At 41.8% G+C, this 20,180-nt stretch overlaps 2 protein-coding genes across 2 annotated transcripts; both read right to left on the reverse strand.

The window, feature by feature from the left end:
• Positions 1 to 182: 182 nt before the first annotated feature.
• Positions 183 to 6,943, reverse strand: LOC133610700 (uncharacterized). The gene is made up of 4 exons (XM_061967227.1): positions 6,843 to 6,943; positions 6,706 to 6,765; positions 6,546 to 6,629; positions 183 to 6,436 (listed from the first exon to the last, which is right to left on the reverse strand). Exons 1-4 carry the CDS (start codon positions 6,895 to 6,897, stop codon positions 387 to 389), a joined length of 6,249 nt encoding a protein of 2,082 aa, XP_061823211.1. The 5' UTR covers positions 6,898 to 6,943; the 3' UTR covers positions 183 to 386.
• Positions 6,944 to 9,463: 2,520 nt separating this feature from the next.
• mrpl38 (mitochondrial ribosomal protein L38) lies at positions 9,464 to 18,432 on the reverse strand. Its single transcript, XM_061967225.1, has 9 exons — positions 18,294 to 18,432; positions 14,751 to 14,939; positions 14,536 to 14,667; positions 12,939 to 13,141; positions 12,779 to 12,851; positions 12,661 to 12,706; positions 10,968 to 11,126; positions 9,794 to 9,930; positions 9,464 to 9,673 (listed from the first exon to the last, which is right to left on the reverse strand). The coding sequence occupies exons 1-9, from the start codon at positions 18,376 to 18,378 to the stop codon at positions 9,537 to 9,539; spliced, it is 1,161 nt and encodes a 386-aa protein (XP_061823209.1). The 5' UTR covers positions 18,379 to 18,432; the 3' UTR covers positions 9,464 to 9,536.
• Positions 18,433 to 20,180: the final 1,748 nt, after the last annotated feature.

The following is a 20,180-nucleotide window of genomic DNA, read 5'->3' on the forward strand; positions in this document are numbered from 1 at the left end:
ACTGAGAACAATGTCAAGGTTTTGAACTTTAGTGTTACAGCCAACATGGCGTACTAATTTAGTGCCTTATTTTAATCACCTTTGTAAATTATACACCTATAAAATATTAAAACCTTAAACATTAGATGGATAAAAAGTATTAAATCAACTTGCACTTCAAATTAAAAAGCAATGCATAAAAATTGGGTGTAAATTTGTTTATTTTTAAATCCAGATTTCATAAATACTTGATGTTTTCTTCCTGCTGACATTAGACACCGCACAAAAAAAAAAAAAACACATTTCGTTATGAACATTAAGCATAGTCACATTACTGCTCCGATTGAATGACGTTGCACTTTAAATGTCACCTTGTGGCCCAACTCAACTTGGTCGTTGTCATGGCTTCAGTTGTCATTGTGGTAGTTTGATGTCAGGCTGTGACCCATGTCGTCACTCTGGTGACTTGAGTTATCAGAAGTCACATTGTAACCCATGTTGTCATGGTGAGGGTCCACGTTGTCATTTTGGTGGCTGTGGCTTGAGTTGTCATGGTGATGGCCCAGGTCACTCTGATGGTGGCTGTAGCTTGAGTTGTCATAGTGGTCATCAGAAGTCACATTGTGGCCCAAGTCATTTTGGTGGCCATGGCTTGTGTTGTCATGGTGATGGCCCATGTCACGCTGATGGTGGCCGTAGCTTGAGTTGTCATCAGAAGTCACATTGTGGCCCATGTCACTGTGGTGGTGGCTGTGGCTTGAGTTGTCGTAGTGGTCATCAGAAGTCACATTGTGGCCCATGTCATTTTGGTGGCCTTGGCTTGTGTTGTCATGGTGATGGCCCATGTCATTTTGGTGGCCGTGGCTTGTGTTGTCATGGTGATGGCCCATGTCATTTTGGTGGCCGTGGCTTGTGTTGTCATGGTGATGGCCCATGTCATTTTGGTGGCCGTGGCTTGTGTGGTCATGGCCCATGTCGTGACTCTGGTGGTGGCCGTGGCTTGAGTTGTCGTAGTGGTCATCAGAAGTCATATTGTGGCCCATGTCGTTTTGGTGGCCTTGGCTTGTGTTGTCATGGTGATGGCCCATGTCACTCTGATGGTGGCCGTAGCTTGAGTTGTCATGGTGATGGCCCATGTCACTCTGATGGTGGCTGTGGCTTGAGTTGTCATAGTGGTCATCAGAAGTTACATTGTGGCCCATGTCGTGACTCTGGTGGTGGCCGTGGCTTGAGTTGTCATAGTGGTCATCAGAAGTTACATTGTGGCCCATGTCGTCACTCTGGTGGTGGCCGTGGCTTGAGTTGTCGTAGTGGTCATCAGAAGTCACATTGTGGCCCATGTCATTTTGGTGGCCGTGGCTTGTGTTGTCATGGTGATGGCCCATGTCATGACTCTGGTGGTGGCCGTGGCTTGAGTTGTCGTAGTGGTCATCAGAAGTCACATTGTGGCCCATGTCGTTTTGGTGGCCTTGGCTTGTGTTGTCATGGTGATGGCCCATGTCACTCTGATGGTGGCCGTAGCTTGAGTTGTCATGGTGATGGCCCATGTCACTCTGATGGTGGCTGTGGCTTGAGTTGTCATAGTGGTCATCAGAGGTCACATTGTGGCCCATGTCGTCACTCTGGTGGTGGCCGTGGCTTGAGTTATAGTAGTCATCAGAAGTCACATTGTGGCCCATGTCATTTTGGTAGCCGTGGCTTGTGTTGTCATGGTGATGGCCCATGTCACTCTGGTGGTGGCTGTGGCTTGAGTTGTCATAGTGGTCATCAGAAGTTACATTGTGGCCCATGTCGTCACTCTGGTGGTGGCCGTGGCTTGAGTTGTCGTAGTGGTCATCAGAAGTTACATTGTGGCCCATGTCGTCACTCTGGTGGTGGCCGTGGCTTGAGTTGTAGTAGTCATCAGAAGTCACATTGTGGCCCATGTCATTTTGGTAGCCATGGCTTGTGTTGTCATGGTGATGGCCCATGTCACTCTGGTGGTGGCTGTGGCTTGAGTTGTCATAGTGGTCATCAGAAGTTACATTGTGGCCCATGTCATTTTGGTAGCCGTGGCTTGTGTTGTCATGGTGATGGCCCATGTCACTCTGGTGGTGGCCGTGGCTTGAGTTGTCATAGTGGTCATCAGAAGTCACATTGTGGCCCATGTCATTTTGGTGTCCGCGGCTTGTGTTGTCATGGTGATGGCCCATGTCGTGACTCTGGTGGTGGCCGTAGCTTGAGTTGTCATCAGAAGTCACATTGTGGCCCATGTCGTCACTCTGATGGTGGCCGTGGCTTGAGTTGTAGTAGTCATCAGAAGTCACATTGTGGCCCATGTCATTTTGGTGGCCGTGGCTTGTGTTGTCATGGTGATGGCCCATGTCATGACTCTGGTGGTGGCCGTGGCTTGAGTTGTCGTAGTGGTCATCAGAAGTCACATTGTGGCCCATGTCGTTTTGGTGGCCTTGGCTTGTGTTGTCATGGTGATGGCCCATGTCACTCTGATGGTGGCCGTAGCTTGAGTTGTCATGGTGATGGCCCATGTCACTCTGATGGTGGCTGTGGCTTGAGTTGTCATAGTGGTCATCAGAGGTCACATTGTGGCCCATGTCGTCACTCTGGTGGTGGCCGTGGCTTGAGTTGTCGTAGTGGTCATCAGAAGTCACATTGTGGCCCATGTCATTTTGGTGGCCTTGGCTTGTGTTGTCATGGTGATGGCCCATGTCATTTTGGTGGCCGTGGCTTGTGTTGTCATGGTGATGGCCCATGTCATTTTGGTGGCCGTGGCTTGTGTTGTCATGGCCCATGTCGTGACTCTGGTGGTGGCCGTGGCTTGAGTTGTCGTAGTGGTCATCAGAAGTCATATTGTGGCCCATGTCGTTTTGGTGGCCTTGGCTTGTGTTGTCATGGTGATGGCCCATGTCACTCTGATGGTGGCCGTAGCTTGAGTTGTCATGGTGATGGCCCATGTCACTCTGATGGTGGTCGTGGCTTGAGTTGTCATAGTGGTCATCAGAAGTTACATTGTGGCCCACGTCGTCACTCTGGTGGTGGCCGTGGCTTGAGTTGTCATCAGAAGTTACATTGTGGCCCATGTCGTCACTCTGGTGGTGGCCGTGGCTTGAGTTGTCGTCGTGGTCATCAGAAGTCACATTGTGGCCCATGTCATTTTGGTGGCCGTGGCTTGTGTTGTCATGGTGATGGCCCATGTCACTCTGATGGTGGCCGTGGCTTGAGTTGTCATAGTGGTCATCAGAAGTGACATTGTGGCCCATGTCATCACTCTGGTGGTGGCCGTGGCTTGAGTTGTAGTAGTGGTCATCAGAAGTCACATTGTGGCCCATGTCATTTTGGTGGCCGTGGCTTGTGTTGTCACGGTGATGGCCCATCTCGTGACTCTGATGGTGGCCGTGGCTTGAGTTGTAGTAGTCATCAGAAGTCACATTGTGGCCCATGTCATTTTGGTAGCCATGGCTTGTGTTGTCATGGTGATGGCCCATGTCACTCTGGTGGTGGCTGTGGCTTGAGTTGTCATAGTGGTCATCAGAAGTCACATTGTGGCCCATGTCATTTTGGTGGCCGTGGCTTGTGTTGTCATGGTGATGGCCCATGTCGTGACTCTGGTGGTGGCCGTAGCTTGAGTTATAGTTGTCATCAGAAGTCACATTGTGGACCATGTCGTGACTCTGGTGGTGGCCGTGGCTTGAGTTATAGTAGTCATCAGAAGTCACATTGTGGCCCATGTCATTTTGGTAGCCGTGGCTTGTGTTGTCATGGTGATGGCCCATGTCACTCTGGTGGTGGCTGTGGCTTGAGTTGTCATAGTGGTCATCAGAAGTTACATTGTGGCCCATGTCGTCACTCTGGTGGTGGCCGTGGCTTGAGTTGTCGTAGTGGTCATCAGAAGTTACATTGTGGCCCATGTCGTCACTCTGGTGGTGGCCGTGGCTTGAGTTGTAGTAGTCATCAGAAGTCACATTGTGGCCCATGTCATTTTGGTAGCCGTGGCTTGTGTTGTCATGGTGATGGCCCATGTCACTCTGGTGGTGGCTGTGGCTTGAGTTGTCATAGTGGTCATCAGAAGTTACATTGTGGCCCATGTCGTCACTCTGGTGGTGGCCGTGGCTTGAGTTGTCGTAGTGGTCATCAGAAGTTACATTGTGGCCCATGTCGTCACTCTGGTGGTGGCCGTGGCTTGAGTTGTAGTAGTCATCAGAAGTCACATTGTGGCCCATGTCATTTTGGTAGCCATGGCTTGTGTTGTCATGGTGATGGCCCATGTCACTCTGGTGGTGGCTGTGGCTTGAGTTGTCATAGTGGTCATCAGAAGTTACATTGTGGCCCATGTCATTTTGGTAGCCGTGGCTTGTGTTGTCATGGTGATGGCCCATGTCACTCTGGTGGTGGCCGTGGCTTGAGTTGTCATAGTGGTCATCAGAAGTCACATTGTGGCCCATGTCATTTTGGTGTCCGTGGCTTGTGTTGTCATGGTGATGGCCCATGTCGTGACTCTGGTGGTGGCCGTAGCTTGAGTTGTCATCAGAAGTCACATTGTGGCCCATGTCGTCACTCTGATGGTGGCCGTGGCTTGAGTTGTAGTAGTCATCAGAAGTCACATTGTGGCCCATGTCATTTTGGTAGCCATGGCTTGTGTTGTCATGGTGATGGCCCATGTCACTCTGGTGGTGGCTGTGGCTTGAGTTATCATAGTGGTCATCAGAAGTTACATTGTGGCCCATGTCATTTTGGTAGCCGTGGCTTGTGTTGTCATGGTGATGGCCCATGTCACTCTGGTGGTGGCTGTGGCTTGAGTTGTCATAGTGGTCATCAGAAGTCACATTGTGGCCCATGTCATCACTCTGGTGGTGACCGTGGCTTGAGTTGTCGTAGTGGTCATCAGAAGTCACATTGTGGCCCATGTCGTCACTCTGATGGTGGCTGTGGCTTGAGTTGTCATAGTGGTCATCAGAAGTCACATTGTGGTCCATGTCATTTTGGTGGCCGTGGCTTGTGTTGTCATGGCCCATGTCGTGACTCTGGTGGTGGCCGTGGCTTGTGTTGTCATCAGAAGTCACATTGTGGCCCATGTCATTTTGGTGGCTGTGGCTTGAGTTGTCATAGTGGTCATCAGAAGTCACATTGTGGCCCATGTCATCACTCTGGTGGTGGCGGTGGCTTGAGTTGTCATAGTGGTCATCAAAAGTCCCATTGTGGCCCATGTCGTTTTGGTGGCCTTGGCTTGTGTTGTCATGGCCCATGTCACTCTGGTGGTGGCCGTAGCTTGAGTTGTCATAGTGGTCATCAGAAGTCACATTGTGGCCCATGTTATCACTCTGGTGGTGGCCGTGGCTTGAGTGGTCATCAGAAGTTACATTGTGGCCCATGTCGTCACTCTGGTGGTGGCCGTGGCTTGAGTTGTCATAGTGGTCATCAGAAGTGACATTGTGGCCCATGTCGTGACTCTGGTGGTGGCCGTGGCTTGTGTTGTCATGGTGATGGCCCATGTCACTTTGATGGTGGCCGTGGCTTGAGTTGTCATAGTGGTCATCAAAAGTCCCATTGTGGCCCATGTCGTTTTGGTGGCCTTGGCTTGTGTTGTCATGGCCCATGTCACTCTGGTGGTGGCCGTAGCTTGAGTTGTCATAGTGGTCATCAGAAGTCACATTGTGGCCCATGTTATCACTCTGGTGGTGGCCGTGGCTTGAGTGGTCATCAGAAGTTACATTGTGGCCCATGTCGTCACTCTGGTGGTGGCCGTGGCTTGAGTTGTCATAGTGGTCATCAGAAGTGACATTGTGGCCCATGTCGTGACTCTGGTGGTGGCCGTGGCTTGTGTTGTCATGGTGATGGCCCATGTCACTCTGGTGGTGGCTGTGGCTTGAGTGGTCATCAGAAGTCACATTGTGGCCTATGTCATTTTGGTGGCCGTGGCTTGAGTTGTCATGGTGATGGCCCATGTCACTCTGGTGGTGGCCGTGGCTTGAGTTGTCATAGTGGTCATCAGAAGTTACATTGTGGCCCATGTCGTCACTCTGGTGGTGGCCGTGGCTTGAGTTGTCATAGTGGTCATCAGAAGTGACATTGTGGCCCATGTCGTGACTCTGGTGGTGGCCGTGGCTTGTGTTGTCATGGTGATGGCCCATGTCACTCTGGTGGTGGCTGTGGCTTGAGTTGTCATCAGAAGTCACATTGTGGCCCATGTCGTCACTCTGGTGGTGGCCGTGGCTTGAGTGGTCAAAGTGGTCATCAGAAGTCACATTGTGGCCCATGTCGTCACTCCGGTGCCAGTGGCTTGAGTTGTCATGGCCCTTGTCGTCACTCTGGTGGTGGCTGTGGGTGTAGTTTTCATTCTGGACATTGGACATTTGCTGAAATAAATCAGTCACTGTATTTTGTCCTTTCAGCTTGTTTACTTGGAAAATGTCTCTTAAGCCCAGCAATGCGTCCGTTTCCACTTCTTTAGTTTCCATTTGTACTACAATTTGAAAGACAATTTCAAGAATACCGTTAGTTCTAAACATTCTATGACATTTGTGACAGATCAATTTTTTTCCAAGTTGTCCATACTGCTTAAACTTTCTCACCTTCTTTAACTTGCTTTTCCAACATGGACTTCATTGACTGAAGAAATTCATAAACCCTCTTAACGGAGTTGTTAGCATACATTACTGTAATACAACAAAAATAAGCGATCTTAAAACCACAATTGCCTTGTCCGTTATCAATTATGTTCTCATAACTCACCTCCTTTGTCAAGGTCCCCATTGGGTTTCGATTTGGTGCCATCAAGTGTCAAACAGGGTCCTGCAGATAAGCAAACACTTGATATAGAGAAAAGACAACATTTTAAACACAAGTTGGGTTAAAACAAGAAGCATTACCTTTGTCAATCAAGACAGTATGCACCAGGACCATTAAGAGCCACGCCGTGTCCATTGCGCCAGCCAGAGTCAGAAAGTTAGTGGGACCACATGAGGTCTTTATAGCAGGTGACGCAGCTGCTCCTAATTAGCTTTAATTACTCTCCTAGTTGTCAAAGACATCTAGTATGATGGCATTATCTTATATTTAGTGTTTAGCTTGGATATACATCATCATGCTTCTGCAAATAAATGTGTTTTACGTAAAGTTGAAACAAATCACACTAAAATAAAATATGAGATAATGGCATGTATGAATAGTATCTCCTTCCCAAGCAAATTATAATGGTGGAAAATCCATTCAGATTCAAAATATTCTGGCAAAATATTTTCTTCTGCAATATAATCACCTTTAAGTAAGAACCACTTACTGTTATAAAGTGCTAACTATATATGTGACTATTAAATCTTAATTTTATTAATATTTCATTTGATCTCATTTCCATCTTATAATGAGATTTTACTTGTATTATTTTATTTATTAACAATTTATTTTGTACACTTTTTGAGAAATGTTGTCAGTTCTGCTGTTTCAAATAAATGAAATCAAATTTTGACAAGGAAATAAAAGGCAACTAACAAAACCTTAATGCATCTTGAAGTTATCAACACCTTTACAATAACATAGATCATGCCAAGTTAATCAGTCTTTAGCAATACATGTCATCCTTTGAATGTGATCTATAAGTTATAATTTGACCTATTTCCAGAAAGAAATTACTCAACAATTGTGCAATTCAATCAAACTTTTGACCCCTATATATTTATTCTCAATGTCCTTGTTCTGTTTAATGGCTCATTTATTTTCTATTCATCATTAATTTATTCCTGTTTTATAAAACTTTAATCGTAATTATAACATTCATGTTCCTCAATAGCGCAGAAGCTATACTCCGTAGTGTTAATATTTTTGGAAACTTACTCGTTTTATTTATATTTAATTTTTTCAACACCTTCCTGTCTTTCTTTACGCAAGAAGTAAAACACATTTTGAATGACAAAATGTAAGCAAACCAAATATTGTAAATGGTGTAAATAAATGTTCAGTAATAGATATGGAGAAAGAGTAGGATTAAATAAGATCTGCTTCTTCCTACAGACATGTTGAATTGTGAAAATGTTATTTAATGTAACTTAAGCATGTTTCAAACATAAAACCCATACCATACATGCTGTGTCACTCGTACAGCGGTGTCGGTCCACGGTATTCTGTGTATTTCCCTGAACATTAATTTATGTGTAATATTAAAGTACATACAGTATAAGTTTAACTCTCATGAAATTGTGATTGTGCAATATAGCTACCAATGTATTTAATGTTCAAACAAAAAAATATATTTTTAATGTATTTTTCCATTTCAAAACAGAGTTCAAATCTTTCAGAAAATTGTTATTTTTTTATTTTAATAAATGTGTCAAAATAGTATGAATATATTTTAAATGAAATACTACCCGCAGTTCCAAGTCTGACATTATATATCCGGTATATATTCCAATTATTGTAATATTTTAAAGGTAAAATATCTGTAAATATTGCAAATACTTAAGTGATACATGCACTTCAAGTGTTGCAATGCATGATAATTAATTGTACGGTACACTATATCATGGACAATTGCATTTTTTGCATTTATCATGATTTGTTTATCTTTCCCTTAGGAAAACTGATTGATTCTTGTACTGTAGTTTTCACTACAGATGGGTCAAGATGTTACAAATTATGCAGTCAATATAAACTACAGGTGTCAAACTTAAGACCTGAGGGCCAGATTGGGCCCACCACATCATTTTATATGACTCGCACAAGCATGGAAATGTCTTTCTATTTTCATTTTGACAGAAAAAAAATACATGTACTGCATACAGTTGCATACAATTTTAAAATTTACTATTATCTAATGTCACAAATATTATACTATCATACATTCAAAGCATTTTATTAAAATTTAAATAAATACTTAAATATCTTCAAGGCAAGTTATCCATCAAATTGTACACTGTAAAATTGGCGATAGATGTTTCAGTAAAAAAACTGGCAGCTCAGTCATTAAATTTTAATGTAGAAAGAACTGTGGTGTTGTATTTCCATTTACAGTAATTCACTGTAAAAACAAATTTTACATTTAAAAAAGGCACCTACCTCATTCATCGTAAAAAACAGTGATTGAGTAATATGCTGTAAAATAAACACTGTAAATTCTGGCGACAGAATTTACAGAATTCCCGTTTTTTGCCACAAATCTACAGTTTTTTTTTTATTGTAGGTATAGAAAATCATTAATTAAATGCATAGGCAATTGTGTAACAATATCATGAGGCATATCCTTATACATTTATATCTATACGTTATTCAGTTACAAGCAGCCCTCTGAGGGCGGCCATGACTGCAAAAACAAGTTTTGACACCCCTGATTTAAAGAATAGGAATTTTGAAAATAGATGTACAGTATTTCAGGATTTTTATCTACTTCACTTAAGACTTTATGCAGAGCTATTCATGTGGAAATGGTTTCTTAAAGATACACGACTACTCATAACAAAAGCATTGTTTTAATTCAACCCAAAAACATAGGACAAGTGTGATCACCTGACAGTTTATTTCTTCATATGCTATGAAACAAATGAAATGTGTCATTTTGTGTGTATGTCTGATCATCAGTATATGCCATAGGTTTGTTCTTTTCCATCTCTGTATCTATCCAGGTAGCGTAGGGGTTGTCCATGTGGGTATTTCACTTGTGGTGGATGATAAACTGGAGGACGGATGAACTCAAACACTGGCTCCCTCATATCTACAGGAGAAGATATGACCGATATTTCAACATCAAAAGGCAAAGAAGTAAAGTTGACATGATGAAACTTTCAAAAGTGTAATCTTGTAAGACTTGATCTTAGTCATTAGTGTGACTCACTGAGTGTGTTATGAAAGGTGCTGGTGACGGATTCGTCCCATTGGCACTGGAAGAATGCCAACCCTGCAGGTGTCATGCTGTCCTGGTGCTTTCTGTAAAAGTCCACCGTTTTAAACGTTCGATCGGCTAGGGAATGGCTGAAAAGAAGAGGAACATACATTGTGTTACTTGCAATGACCAAAAATGAGGTAAGCTGCCTGAGCAATTTTACGAGATTCAATACAACTGAATCATGCTCAAGGTAGAAGTCGTCGAAAAAAATGTTTGTGGGTTTGTAAGAAGATGTCACTTGTTAAGTTGCAAATAATGTGATCGCGCCTCTACAGTTTTATACCAAGTCCAAACCAGGAGCATGATCGCTCAAATAAAGAATACGTCTTTAAAATGAATGTGATTCCTCAAATATAAATCATTTGCGTCAACGATTGGATCGCCTGATAAAATATTCCCAGTGTACTAGGGGCCTGATTTACTAAGGTTTTGCGTGTACTAAAACACGTGCAAACCTGGTAGCACACGCAAAGCTGAGCTACTAAACATGTGCAAAGTGAATTGCTTCTGTTAAGTGAGCAGAATATGGTGTGCAATCCGATTTGAGTCTGTCTTCATTAATATGCAAAATATATGTTGATCATCAAAACACCCACAATACTGGGAGGAGAAGATATTAATTAGAAGGTGCAATGTGATTTATCAACACTCACTGCTGTTTTGCGAGCACTATTTAGCGTGGAAAGGACGTGCAAACTGTCAGTTCCACTTACGGCTGCAGTATTAGTGCTCACGCTGCACAGTGTGTGTGTCAACATTTTGGGTGTTGAGAAATCAAAAATATTAGACATACCGTGTATTCAGAAACAATATTTTATAGATGTTTCATAGGACTTAAAAGTCTGATTGAAACAAATTCAATAGATGGTTTTTGGTGTCATTTAATATTTTTTTAATGACATTTGTTTTTTCAATATTTCTTGAATAAAAAAAAAACTCCTTTAAGTATGCATTTTTTTGCATCTTGATCAGAGTAAGTGCAGCCTCTAACCACTGAGCGCACCGCACCTTCAGCGATAAAATAAAAAGAAGAAGTGGTTTAATTGTAGATATACTGCGGGACCGCAAAAAGGAGGAACATGCATGTCAATGTGGGCAATGTTTCTTTGTTTTTTTTAGTTACCATGGTGACGTTCTTATATCTTCCTGGAAGTGGATGGCTCCCTCCTGCTTGAAAAGGATGTAGATGTAGCGATGGAAACCTGTTCCTCTTGCAGGAAAAGGTGGCAGGTAGTGACACAGTTCTTCTCCAGCCTGAACGGCTCCGCCTGGTATGTTCCCACTGTAGAAACATGTGTCATTTGCTGCAAAAAAAAAAAGCCTATACAGGAGATTCTCTGTTCGGCATTCCGCTCACCTGCATATACTTAGATTATATGTCTCTTCTTTAAATTGTAAATATTTTTTATAGTAACAAACAGAGAGTGTTCTGATGGTGCTGGTAAGTGAGGAACAGTGTCTCACAAGTAATTTCGCTGACCAGGTAATCACCTCCTGTCCCCTGTATAACCCACCCTCGGAGGTCGGCCTTTTTATTGTGGGTACCTGAGACGAGGGCGTGGCTATGCGCTACTGAGCTAAACATCTGATGATGACACACAAAAGAAGAATAGGAATTAATCGGACAATTATCGAAAATTATCTCGACAAGTTTGCCGGCATCGATAAATTGCCATGTCCTCGTGTTTGTTTTTTTCGTTTCTCGCTTCAAAACAGGGGTTCACGCTGTGCATCGCTCTCGGCACCTGAACCCATTCATTTATCAGCAGCATTAAATGAAGGGAGTGAACCCTCTTGTCAGTCATCCACAATCTTTATCTCTGTGAGTTAGCTTCTAACAGGAACACAGCCTTGCTAGTGAGAAACACCAAAGGTAACAATAATTACGAGGTAAAAAGATGATTGCAAAGCCAAACTTCCAGTTGTGGGAATATTTCGTTTTCCAACTGAATGAGCAAAAAAACACCCGAGACAGTTTTTCCTAAACTAGGGAAAAAAATATTGAAGATATTCAATATTATTCAAGTTATTAGAAATGTATTAAATATTTCTTAACAATTGAGATTGAGAGTGCATTCTATTTTTTGTTTACTAATAGTATTTCCGATAATCAAAAATTCTTGATCTTCCAATTACAATGATAAAAAATATAAGTTTATTGCATTTGAAAGGGTTACTTGCATATATATATATATATTAGTTTCAAAATAATGCTGACAATAATGTTATTTAGCAAAATCAGCCTATCCTGAGGTGTATGTCTTTGTTAGATATACAAATATGCTGGGAAATTGCCTTTCATTCAGGTATTGTTCAATTACCATGATACAATACACAATTATATGTATTCAATTGGGATGGGTATTATTACTTAAAAATTTAATTGCGACATATAATGCAGCCTCCTGTGATAATGATATATACAGTATATCACAATACATTATTATTAGGTAATAGAAACATTTTGAAACAGGTTAGAAAGGCTGTTAAAATGGTTAAAAATAAGTTAGAAATACTGATACTGGCACTTTAAATGTTATCAATCCGCCCACCTTTGTTTACATTCAAGAGCTTTAGCTTAACTGTTAGCATAGCTTATTGTATCCTCCTCTGTGTTGCATGTTTAGCTATTTGTTGTCCTCCAGTTATACTTGAACTTGTTGGAAATGTAGTTTATTTGTCGCAATGGAGGGAAGAATTGCTGAGTTAAAACCGGCTTTGCGCTGTGGAGGGAGTTTGGCTAAAAAGGACACTACAGTGCTCATTTGCGGGACACTGCTAGAATGGATCATCAACAAACATTATCACATACTTACACAAGCCAGTGCAAGTATTCAGAGTCATTATCGAGAAGATGTTCATCTGAAAAAAGGAAAAATGTGTTTGATACACATCAAAAATGAAATAATTGTCAAAGAAAAAAGGCAGCCTAACCTGGTGAGGTGAGCAAGAGGGTCCAAAGGGAACCCTCATCCGCTTTAAAGCTGACCACAGGGGTGGATGCTGCCTGAGTGATGAAGAAAAATAAGTATAAAGTTGAAAACAATTTTAAGACAATGAAATAGTTTTTTAAAAATTCATTATTTTGACATACTTCCGTAGGTGTCAGCTGATTCCCATAATGCACTTGGCTATCAGTTCCCTGGCTGTAGCAGACCCGCAGTGGGACTCGAGGCAGGAAATATGCCTTGGGGAAAAGATCTCTGAAGACGCCGTAATGTTCAGCCAGTCTTTTTACATGAAAGCAACCGCTGCTATTCTCCCACCTTTCCTGCACGCGATCCACAGATATCTTAACTGGGGGGCAAAAAGAGAAAAAGGAACTAATTATCAAAGTAATTGTTGTTAACATTTGACTTAAAGTAGAGCTAAATGTCTGAAGCTAAACTAATTTTAAGTGGAGAAATAGTCATCATTGATTAGAGTTGTGACTATGGATGGGTGAAATCCTAAAATCAATATCGCGGTATACATTGCATCCTCTTGCGATAACAATATATCACAGCATATTTCTTGGCATATAAATAATACAACCATTTTAAAACGTGTTACAAAGGTTCCTAATTTAGCTGCTGAGGCATGCAGTCACATATTGCATCATTTCCGGTTGTATTAGTTTGTCAAAATTATTTTAAATCTACTTGCTAATTTACTGTTTATAGCCGTTTACTTTCTGTTGTAACATGGTTCTATCGACCTTTGTGTTAAATATAACAATCATTTACTACACATTTTGGTATGGATCCTATACTAAGTAGTTACAGGAGCAGTATTGATCATACCAATGATTATACTGAAATGTTCAATGTTATTGAATAATTTCCCTTTTGATCACAATTATATTCAGACAAAAACACAAGATGGCAGTGTGATAATATCAAATACATACGGTACTCAAATAATTCCCTACCTATTAGCTCTGATTTAAAACCTTTGGTTTTTGCCCTTAAAGCCACTCCTGTTTACAGACACCTATTTCCTGAGTTTGTAAACAATAACAAAATCGACAAAAGATTTTTGGATAATGAAAAAATATCCAACCAACCATTATCTGACTGTATACTGATAAAATACTTGGCATCGTTACTGTCGGAGTTTAGATAGACCCGCCTACCTTTGTTTACATTTAAGAGCACTATTTAGCGGTTAGCATACACTACTACAGTGTGTACTGTAGCAGGTTTAGCTATTCTTCGTCCTCCAGTGATAATGGTACCTACTTGTAAGAAATATATAGTATTTGTCGCCATGGAGGCGAGAATTGATGACTTAGAAGTGGCTTTGTACTGTTGAGGGACATTAGCCGCAAGCAAGAATGCCACATTTGAGGACGCGGCCATTTGCTTGTTGCTGTCAAATTTGCAGGACGCAGCAAGAATGTGTCATCAACATACATTTTCAAAATATAACAATAATATTAAAAGCTCTATCGTCAGCCAAATGTATATAATTTACATCATATATCGTCTATAAAGCACAACCCTAGTTTTGACTATTGCATGAAATTGTTTGATTGTATTTTAAAGGAACTGATGCAAAACAAACTGCACTACTGGGCTGCAACCAGCAGAGGCGCATCTGATTTAGTCTCAGATCGTTTGTGGTCTAGAAAGGAATAACAGCTTTGATTCACATCAGAGTTACTTAAAATATTGTCTGTACTGTTTAAAGTTTTTTGCTAATGAACTTACGTGTGCGCAAACGACAAGCCCTCTCAAGGTCCACATTCTTCTTGTTCTCCTTAATTATTTTTTTCCTCTCCCTCACCACTTTGCTTTTCGAAGAGCTATCACGAGGCAGTCCAATGTCCACTTGCTCAGCACCTGCAAAACACAAAGACATAGAGAGGGATTGTTAACCAAAGAAGGCTTGGATACCTATAGCGCCATCATCCACTATTTCTCACCATGTTCAGGATCGTCCTTCTCCAAATACTCTTGGTAGGTCTTCCACCAGACGGGTTTTCCCTTCACCTCTTCAGAATGTCTGAAGTAGCGGTTGTAGCTGCGGTATTTCTCGACCGTGTCAATGTTTGTCACGTCAATGTCATCATTTGGCATCGGACCCAACGGAGGAGTCCTCCGACACAGGAATGCTGTTATGCAGAAGCACAGGCTGTTATTAGTACATTTAGGACGTATTGAGAGTACCTTCACATACAGTGTGATATTTTCCACAAGGCAATTCCGAGTGATATTCTATTTCAGGGGTGTCAAACGTACGGCCCGCGGGCCTACAGGTTTAACTGGCCCGCGGGATGAGTTTGCTAAGTATAACATTTAGCTGAAATTTTTGAATGAAAGAAACTGCGGTTCTAAATGTGTTCACTAGATGTCGCAATAGCAATTCTTTGTATCTTTGTAGATTATGCTACATACCGTATTTTTCGGAGTATAAGTCGCACCGGAGTATAAGCCGCACCTGCCGAAAATGCATAATAAAAAAAAGAAAAAAACATATATAAGTCGCACTGGAGCCCGGCCAAACTATGAAAAAAACTGTGACTTATAGTCCGAAAAATACGGTATGTAAAAAAAATAAAATAAACCACATGTTAGTACATCAGTCGAGGAAAATGAGCAAACTACATAAATAATATCCTGTAATTTGATATTGCTATTATTTTTTATCTTGATAGATTGAAAATTAACACCAATGAGTTGACTGATGAACATTATCACATAATTTATTCAGAAAGTATAAATAGCGACAAATAAAGATAGAATACTATCAACCGCAACACGTAAGTGTAATAAAAACCCAACAACATTATGATTTGTACATTTTCTTCTGTACTGCCTCTACACTTACGACTACAGTCCGACCCACAACAACAACCTCATAGTGAAGTTCGCGGACAACACTACGGTGGTCGGACTCATCTCAAAAGGGGGACGAGGCAGCCTACAGAGAGGAGGTCCGAAAGTTGGCAGACTGGTGCTCAGAGAACAACCTTGATCTGAACACCAAGAAAACCAAGATCGTCCTCAACTTCAGGAAACACAGCACTGACCTAGCCCCCCTCTACATAAATGGTGAGTGTGTGGGAGAGGGTCCACACCATTCGGTCTCTTGGCGTCCTTATCTCTGACAACAGATAACACTAATGTCATCACTAAGAAGGCTCAGCAGCGGCTGCACTTCCTGAGAGTCCTCAAGAAGTACAACCTGGACTCCAACCTGCTGCTGACCTTCTAACGCTCATCCATTGAGAGCCTGCTGACATACTGCATCACAGCATGGTACGGCAGCTGCACCGCTGCAGACAGGGGGGAGAGGCTCCAGAGAGTGGTAAAGGCAGCACAGCGGATCATCGGCTGCCCTCTCCCCTCCCTGATAGACATTTCCACCTCTCGTTGCCTCAGCAGTAGGGGTGTAACGGTACGTGTATTTGTATTGAACCGTTTCGGTACGGGGGGTTCGGTTCGGAGATGTACCGAACGAGTTTCCACACGAGCCGCCTAAGCTGAAGTCTTAACAAGCTGCTCCGCTTCCTTCTGCCTGTCTCTGTCAGTACTCTACACAGCATCCAGCATTGTCCCACCCACACAACCATCTGATTGGTTACAAACAGAGCGGTAACAGCCAATCAGCAGTGCGTATTCAGAGCGCATGTAGTCAGTGCTTAGCGTTTAGCAGGTAAGCATCAGACAGCGGACTCTCCCCAAATTATAATGAACACCTCCCAGTCAACTACTATTAACATCACTATGAGCCCGTTGACGTTCTAGAAACATAAACGGCAGCTTCAGCTTGCTCGCAGTCCTGGCTTGAGGTGAAGGCTAATTTGCTTTTAGCGTAATGTTAGCTCATTTTGCGGTGTGTGTGTGTGTGTGTGTGTGTTACGGACAGCAAAGCCCTGTCTGTCTGTTATTTCACTTTACCTTTTTCTGTGTTGAAGCAGCAAAAAAGGACAGTATGTTCAATGAAGAGTTTCTGTCTCTGATAGTTGATATAATAATGTAACTGCATCATAATGCCTACATGAACTCCATGGTGTTCAGGGATGAATAGTCTCTCCTATTGCTATTGTACTATTTTTTCAGCTATAGTTACATTAATCATTAGTAATGGAGCAGCCTAGTTTTGAATGGTAGGGTCCCTGCTATCACATGTTGATAAAAATATAACATTTACATAATAAAAATCAACTACAGGCTTCCCAAATGCTGTAATAAATTAAGCATTATGAGTTGACTTGAAACTGTTTAATGTTGCACTTTTTATATGTAGAAGAAAAGTTTTGTCATTTTATTTAATCTGAGCAACAACTTGAGGCAGTTTAATGTTGATTAATGTGGGCAGAATTATTATAGTGTTCCCAATGTTAAAAGGATAAAGCCATTGTTTACAAATTTGGTAAATCAATAACCAAAAAATGTATATTTTGTTGTTTTCTTACTGTATCAAAAATGTACCGAACCGTGACCTCTAAACCAAGGTACGTACCGAACCGACATTTTTGTGTACCGTTACACCCCTACTCAGCAGAGCTACAAACATTATCAAGGACAGCTCTCACCCTGGCTTTGACCTGTTTGACCTGCTGCCCTCAGGAAGGCGCTACAGGGTCATCAGGTCTAAGACAAACAGACTCAAGAATAGTTTTTTTCCCTAAAGCCATAACTATGGTGAACTCTCATAGGCACTGATTTTATAGTTTAGTGCTTCTCTGTGTGCAATTTTTACTTTCCACCCACAGTCTGAAAGCTTCTGTATATACAGTATGTATATAGTATAATATTTCAAATTTAAACAACACATTCAGAACATTCGTTCTCAGGACTGGACTGTGCACCTTACCTCCTTTTGCACTATTTTTATTTTCGTCCTATGTTTTGCATATTTGTAGACGGTCGCACTGTACTGGAGTCGCTTTTAATCTCATTGTACCTGTGAATAGTGACAATAAAAGGCATTCTATTCTATTTTCAGAATGTACTTGTTCTATTTTTAAACAAAGAAAACAATCTGAAGTTGTCTTTATTTTTAAGTTATAGTGCCGTGATTTTACCAGTCCGGCCCATTTGGGAGTAGATTTTTCTCCATGTGGCCCCCGATCTAAAATGAGTTTGACACCCCTGTTCTATATCATACTCTGCTCTTGTGTCTTTCTACTTATTTACATCCATTTTCTACCGCTTGTCCCTTCCGGGGTCGCGGGGGGTGCCGGAGCCTATCTCAGCTTAATATTATGAATAATGCAACTTATCAAATCCAATAGGCATCACTGGATCGAACACATTTCGCTGTATCGACTACCTAAGAGAAAGTAATGTAATGATTATACCTCGCGAGTGTTTTTGCCTGATGTTTATTCGATGAAAACACAAAACGGGCTCTCCTGCTGCATTTGATTCCCCAAAACTACAGGGACTGAAGATGAAGCACCGAAACGACTAACAGTTCTTGTTGACGAATTGGATGTGCTGAAATGACATAAATATACCTGTTGTGGCAAAAGTCCGAGTATTGTTGACCCCTAAATCAAGCCCACTCCGTATGACACTTGTGTACGCCGCGCGCAGCGCCATCTTGGATGCAGCAGACGACTACGGTGGCCGAGGTGTTCAAATGTAGTTGACCTACACTCGTTTTTTTCACGAAGAAATACGTAATCGTTTTTGACATTTAGTACGTTCTAGATGTGTCGAACACTATGGAGGTCTTTATGATAAAAGCTTTTTTTATACACTGGATTTATTTAACGGATTTTTTTTTTTGCGTTTGAACTTTGTGAACTGATTTTTGTACATTATGCGGACTATTTATGCGAATTAAAATTCTGAGAAAAATGTGTGTGTTTGTAAATCTACAGTGTTTTAAAATTCAGTGCAGAAATATGTGTCGTTTCAAAACTCAAGACTCACTTGAAGCAATCGGCGCTGCCTCAGAACCAGCCGATGAGGGGTCTTGAGTTTTGAAGCAAGGAGTATTTCTGCACTGATTGTTGTGTACACTGATTTTTTTCTGCACTGAATTTTTTACACAAAATGTTCATTCACTCGCCCGAATGCAGCTGAGATAGGCTCCAGCACCCCCGGCCCGCCACCCCTAACGGACAAGCGGTAGAAAAAAGGATGGGTGGATGGATGGATCATACTTGCCAACCCTCCCGAATTTTCTGGGAGACTCCCGTAATTCAGCGCCTTTCCCGAAAATCTCGGAGCTGGAGGCCACGCCCCCTCCAGCTCCATGCGGACCTGAGTGAAGACAGCCTTTTTTCACGACGGGAGGACAACAGGGTGACAAGAACTAAATCATCAAGACTAGAGATAAATTGTATTATTATGTTTATCTTACCTAAAAATAAATATATCTATTAATTTAAAAAAAAACTAAATACATTTTTACTATATTTTGCTAAAAACATCAAAATTAATTGTATTTTTATTTGTATTTTTTCTGACCCCTTAATACATCCAGCCATAGAATTATACATTAAAATAAACATATTTGAAATAATTAATTTTAAATGATCATAATAATTCATTTAAAATGACCATATTTAATTATTAAAATAATTGCTTCTTTATCAACAACTTTAGCATTTTATTCATTACATTTTGAAGTTCTCATAAACCAAGTTATGTTATATTCCTTAAGATTTATTTATGCAAGTTTGAAGTATCAATTATCTAAACACAGTTTTGTTTGCATATTTTCAGGATGTAGAATGGTGAATTCTAGCTGTCAATACACTCCTCCCCTCTTAACCACGCCCCCGCCCCACCCCACCTCCCGAAATCGGAGGTCTCAAGGTTGGCAAATATGGGATGGATGGATGGATATTACTGAATACTGAATATTTCTGGACTGAATTGAATGCAGCTGAGATAGGCTCCAGCACCCCCCGCAACCCCAAAAGGGACAAGCGGTAGAAAATGGATGGATGGGTGAATTTTTCTACACTGAATTATTCTGTACGGATTTTCCATCCATCCATCCATTTTCTACCGCTTATTCCCTTCGGGGTCGCGGGGGGCGCTGGAGCCTATCTCAGCTACAATCGGGCGGAAGGCGGTGTACACCCTGGACAAGTCGCCACCTCATCGCAGGGCCAACACAGATAGACAGACAACATTCACACTCACATTCACACACTAGGGCCAATTTTGTGTTGTCAATCAACCTATCCCAGGTGCATGTTTTTGGAGGTGGGAGGAAGCCGGAGTACCCGGAGGGAACCCACGCAGTCACGGGGAGAACATGCAAACTCCACACAGAAAGATCCCGAGCCTGGGGTTGAACCCCAGACTTCTCAGCACCTTCGTATTGTGAGGCAGACGCACTAACCCCTGTCCACCATGCTGCCTTGGATTTTTTTTTCACTCTG

The sequence above is a fragment of the Nerophis lumbriciformis genome, linkage group LG11 (genome assembly GCF_033978685.3).
Source record: "Nerophis lumbriciformis linkage group LG11, RoL_Nlum_v2.1, whole genome shotgun sequence".
In the NCBI taxonomy this organism is placed as follows: domain Eukaryota; kingdom Metazoa; phylum Chordata; class Actinopteri; order Syngnathiformes; family Syngnathidae; genus Nerophis; species Nerophis lumbriciformis.

Excerpts from the sequence above, each read along its gene's own strand:
- LOC133610700 (XM_061967227.1), bottom strand. The coding sequence starts at position 6,897 with ATGGACACGGCGTGGCTCTTAATGGTCCTGGTGCATACTGTCTTGATT. Across the intron at positions 6,766-6,842 it reads TACTGTCTTGATTGACAAAG|GACCCTGTTTGACACTTGAT; the intron begins GTAATGCTTCTT and ends GCTTATCTGCAG. Across the intron at positions 6,437-6,545 it reads GGAAAAGCAAGTTAAAGAAG|TACAAATGGAAACTAAAGAA; the intron begins GTGAGAAAGTTT and ends TTCAAATTGTAG.
- mrpl38 (XM_061967225.1), bottom strand. The coding sequence starts at position 18,378 with ATGGCGCTGCGCGCGGCGTACACAAGTGTCATACGGAGTGGGCTTGAT. Across the intron at positions 14,668-14,750 it reads GAAGGACGATCCTGAACATG|GTGCTGAGCAAGTGGACATT; the intron begins GTGAGAAATAGT and ends TGTGTTTTGCAG. Across the intron at positions 12,707-12,778 it reads CCTCTTGCTCACCTCACCAG|ATGAACATCTTCTCGATAAT; the intron begins GTTAGGCTGCCT and ends TCCTTTTTTCAG.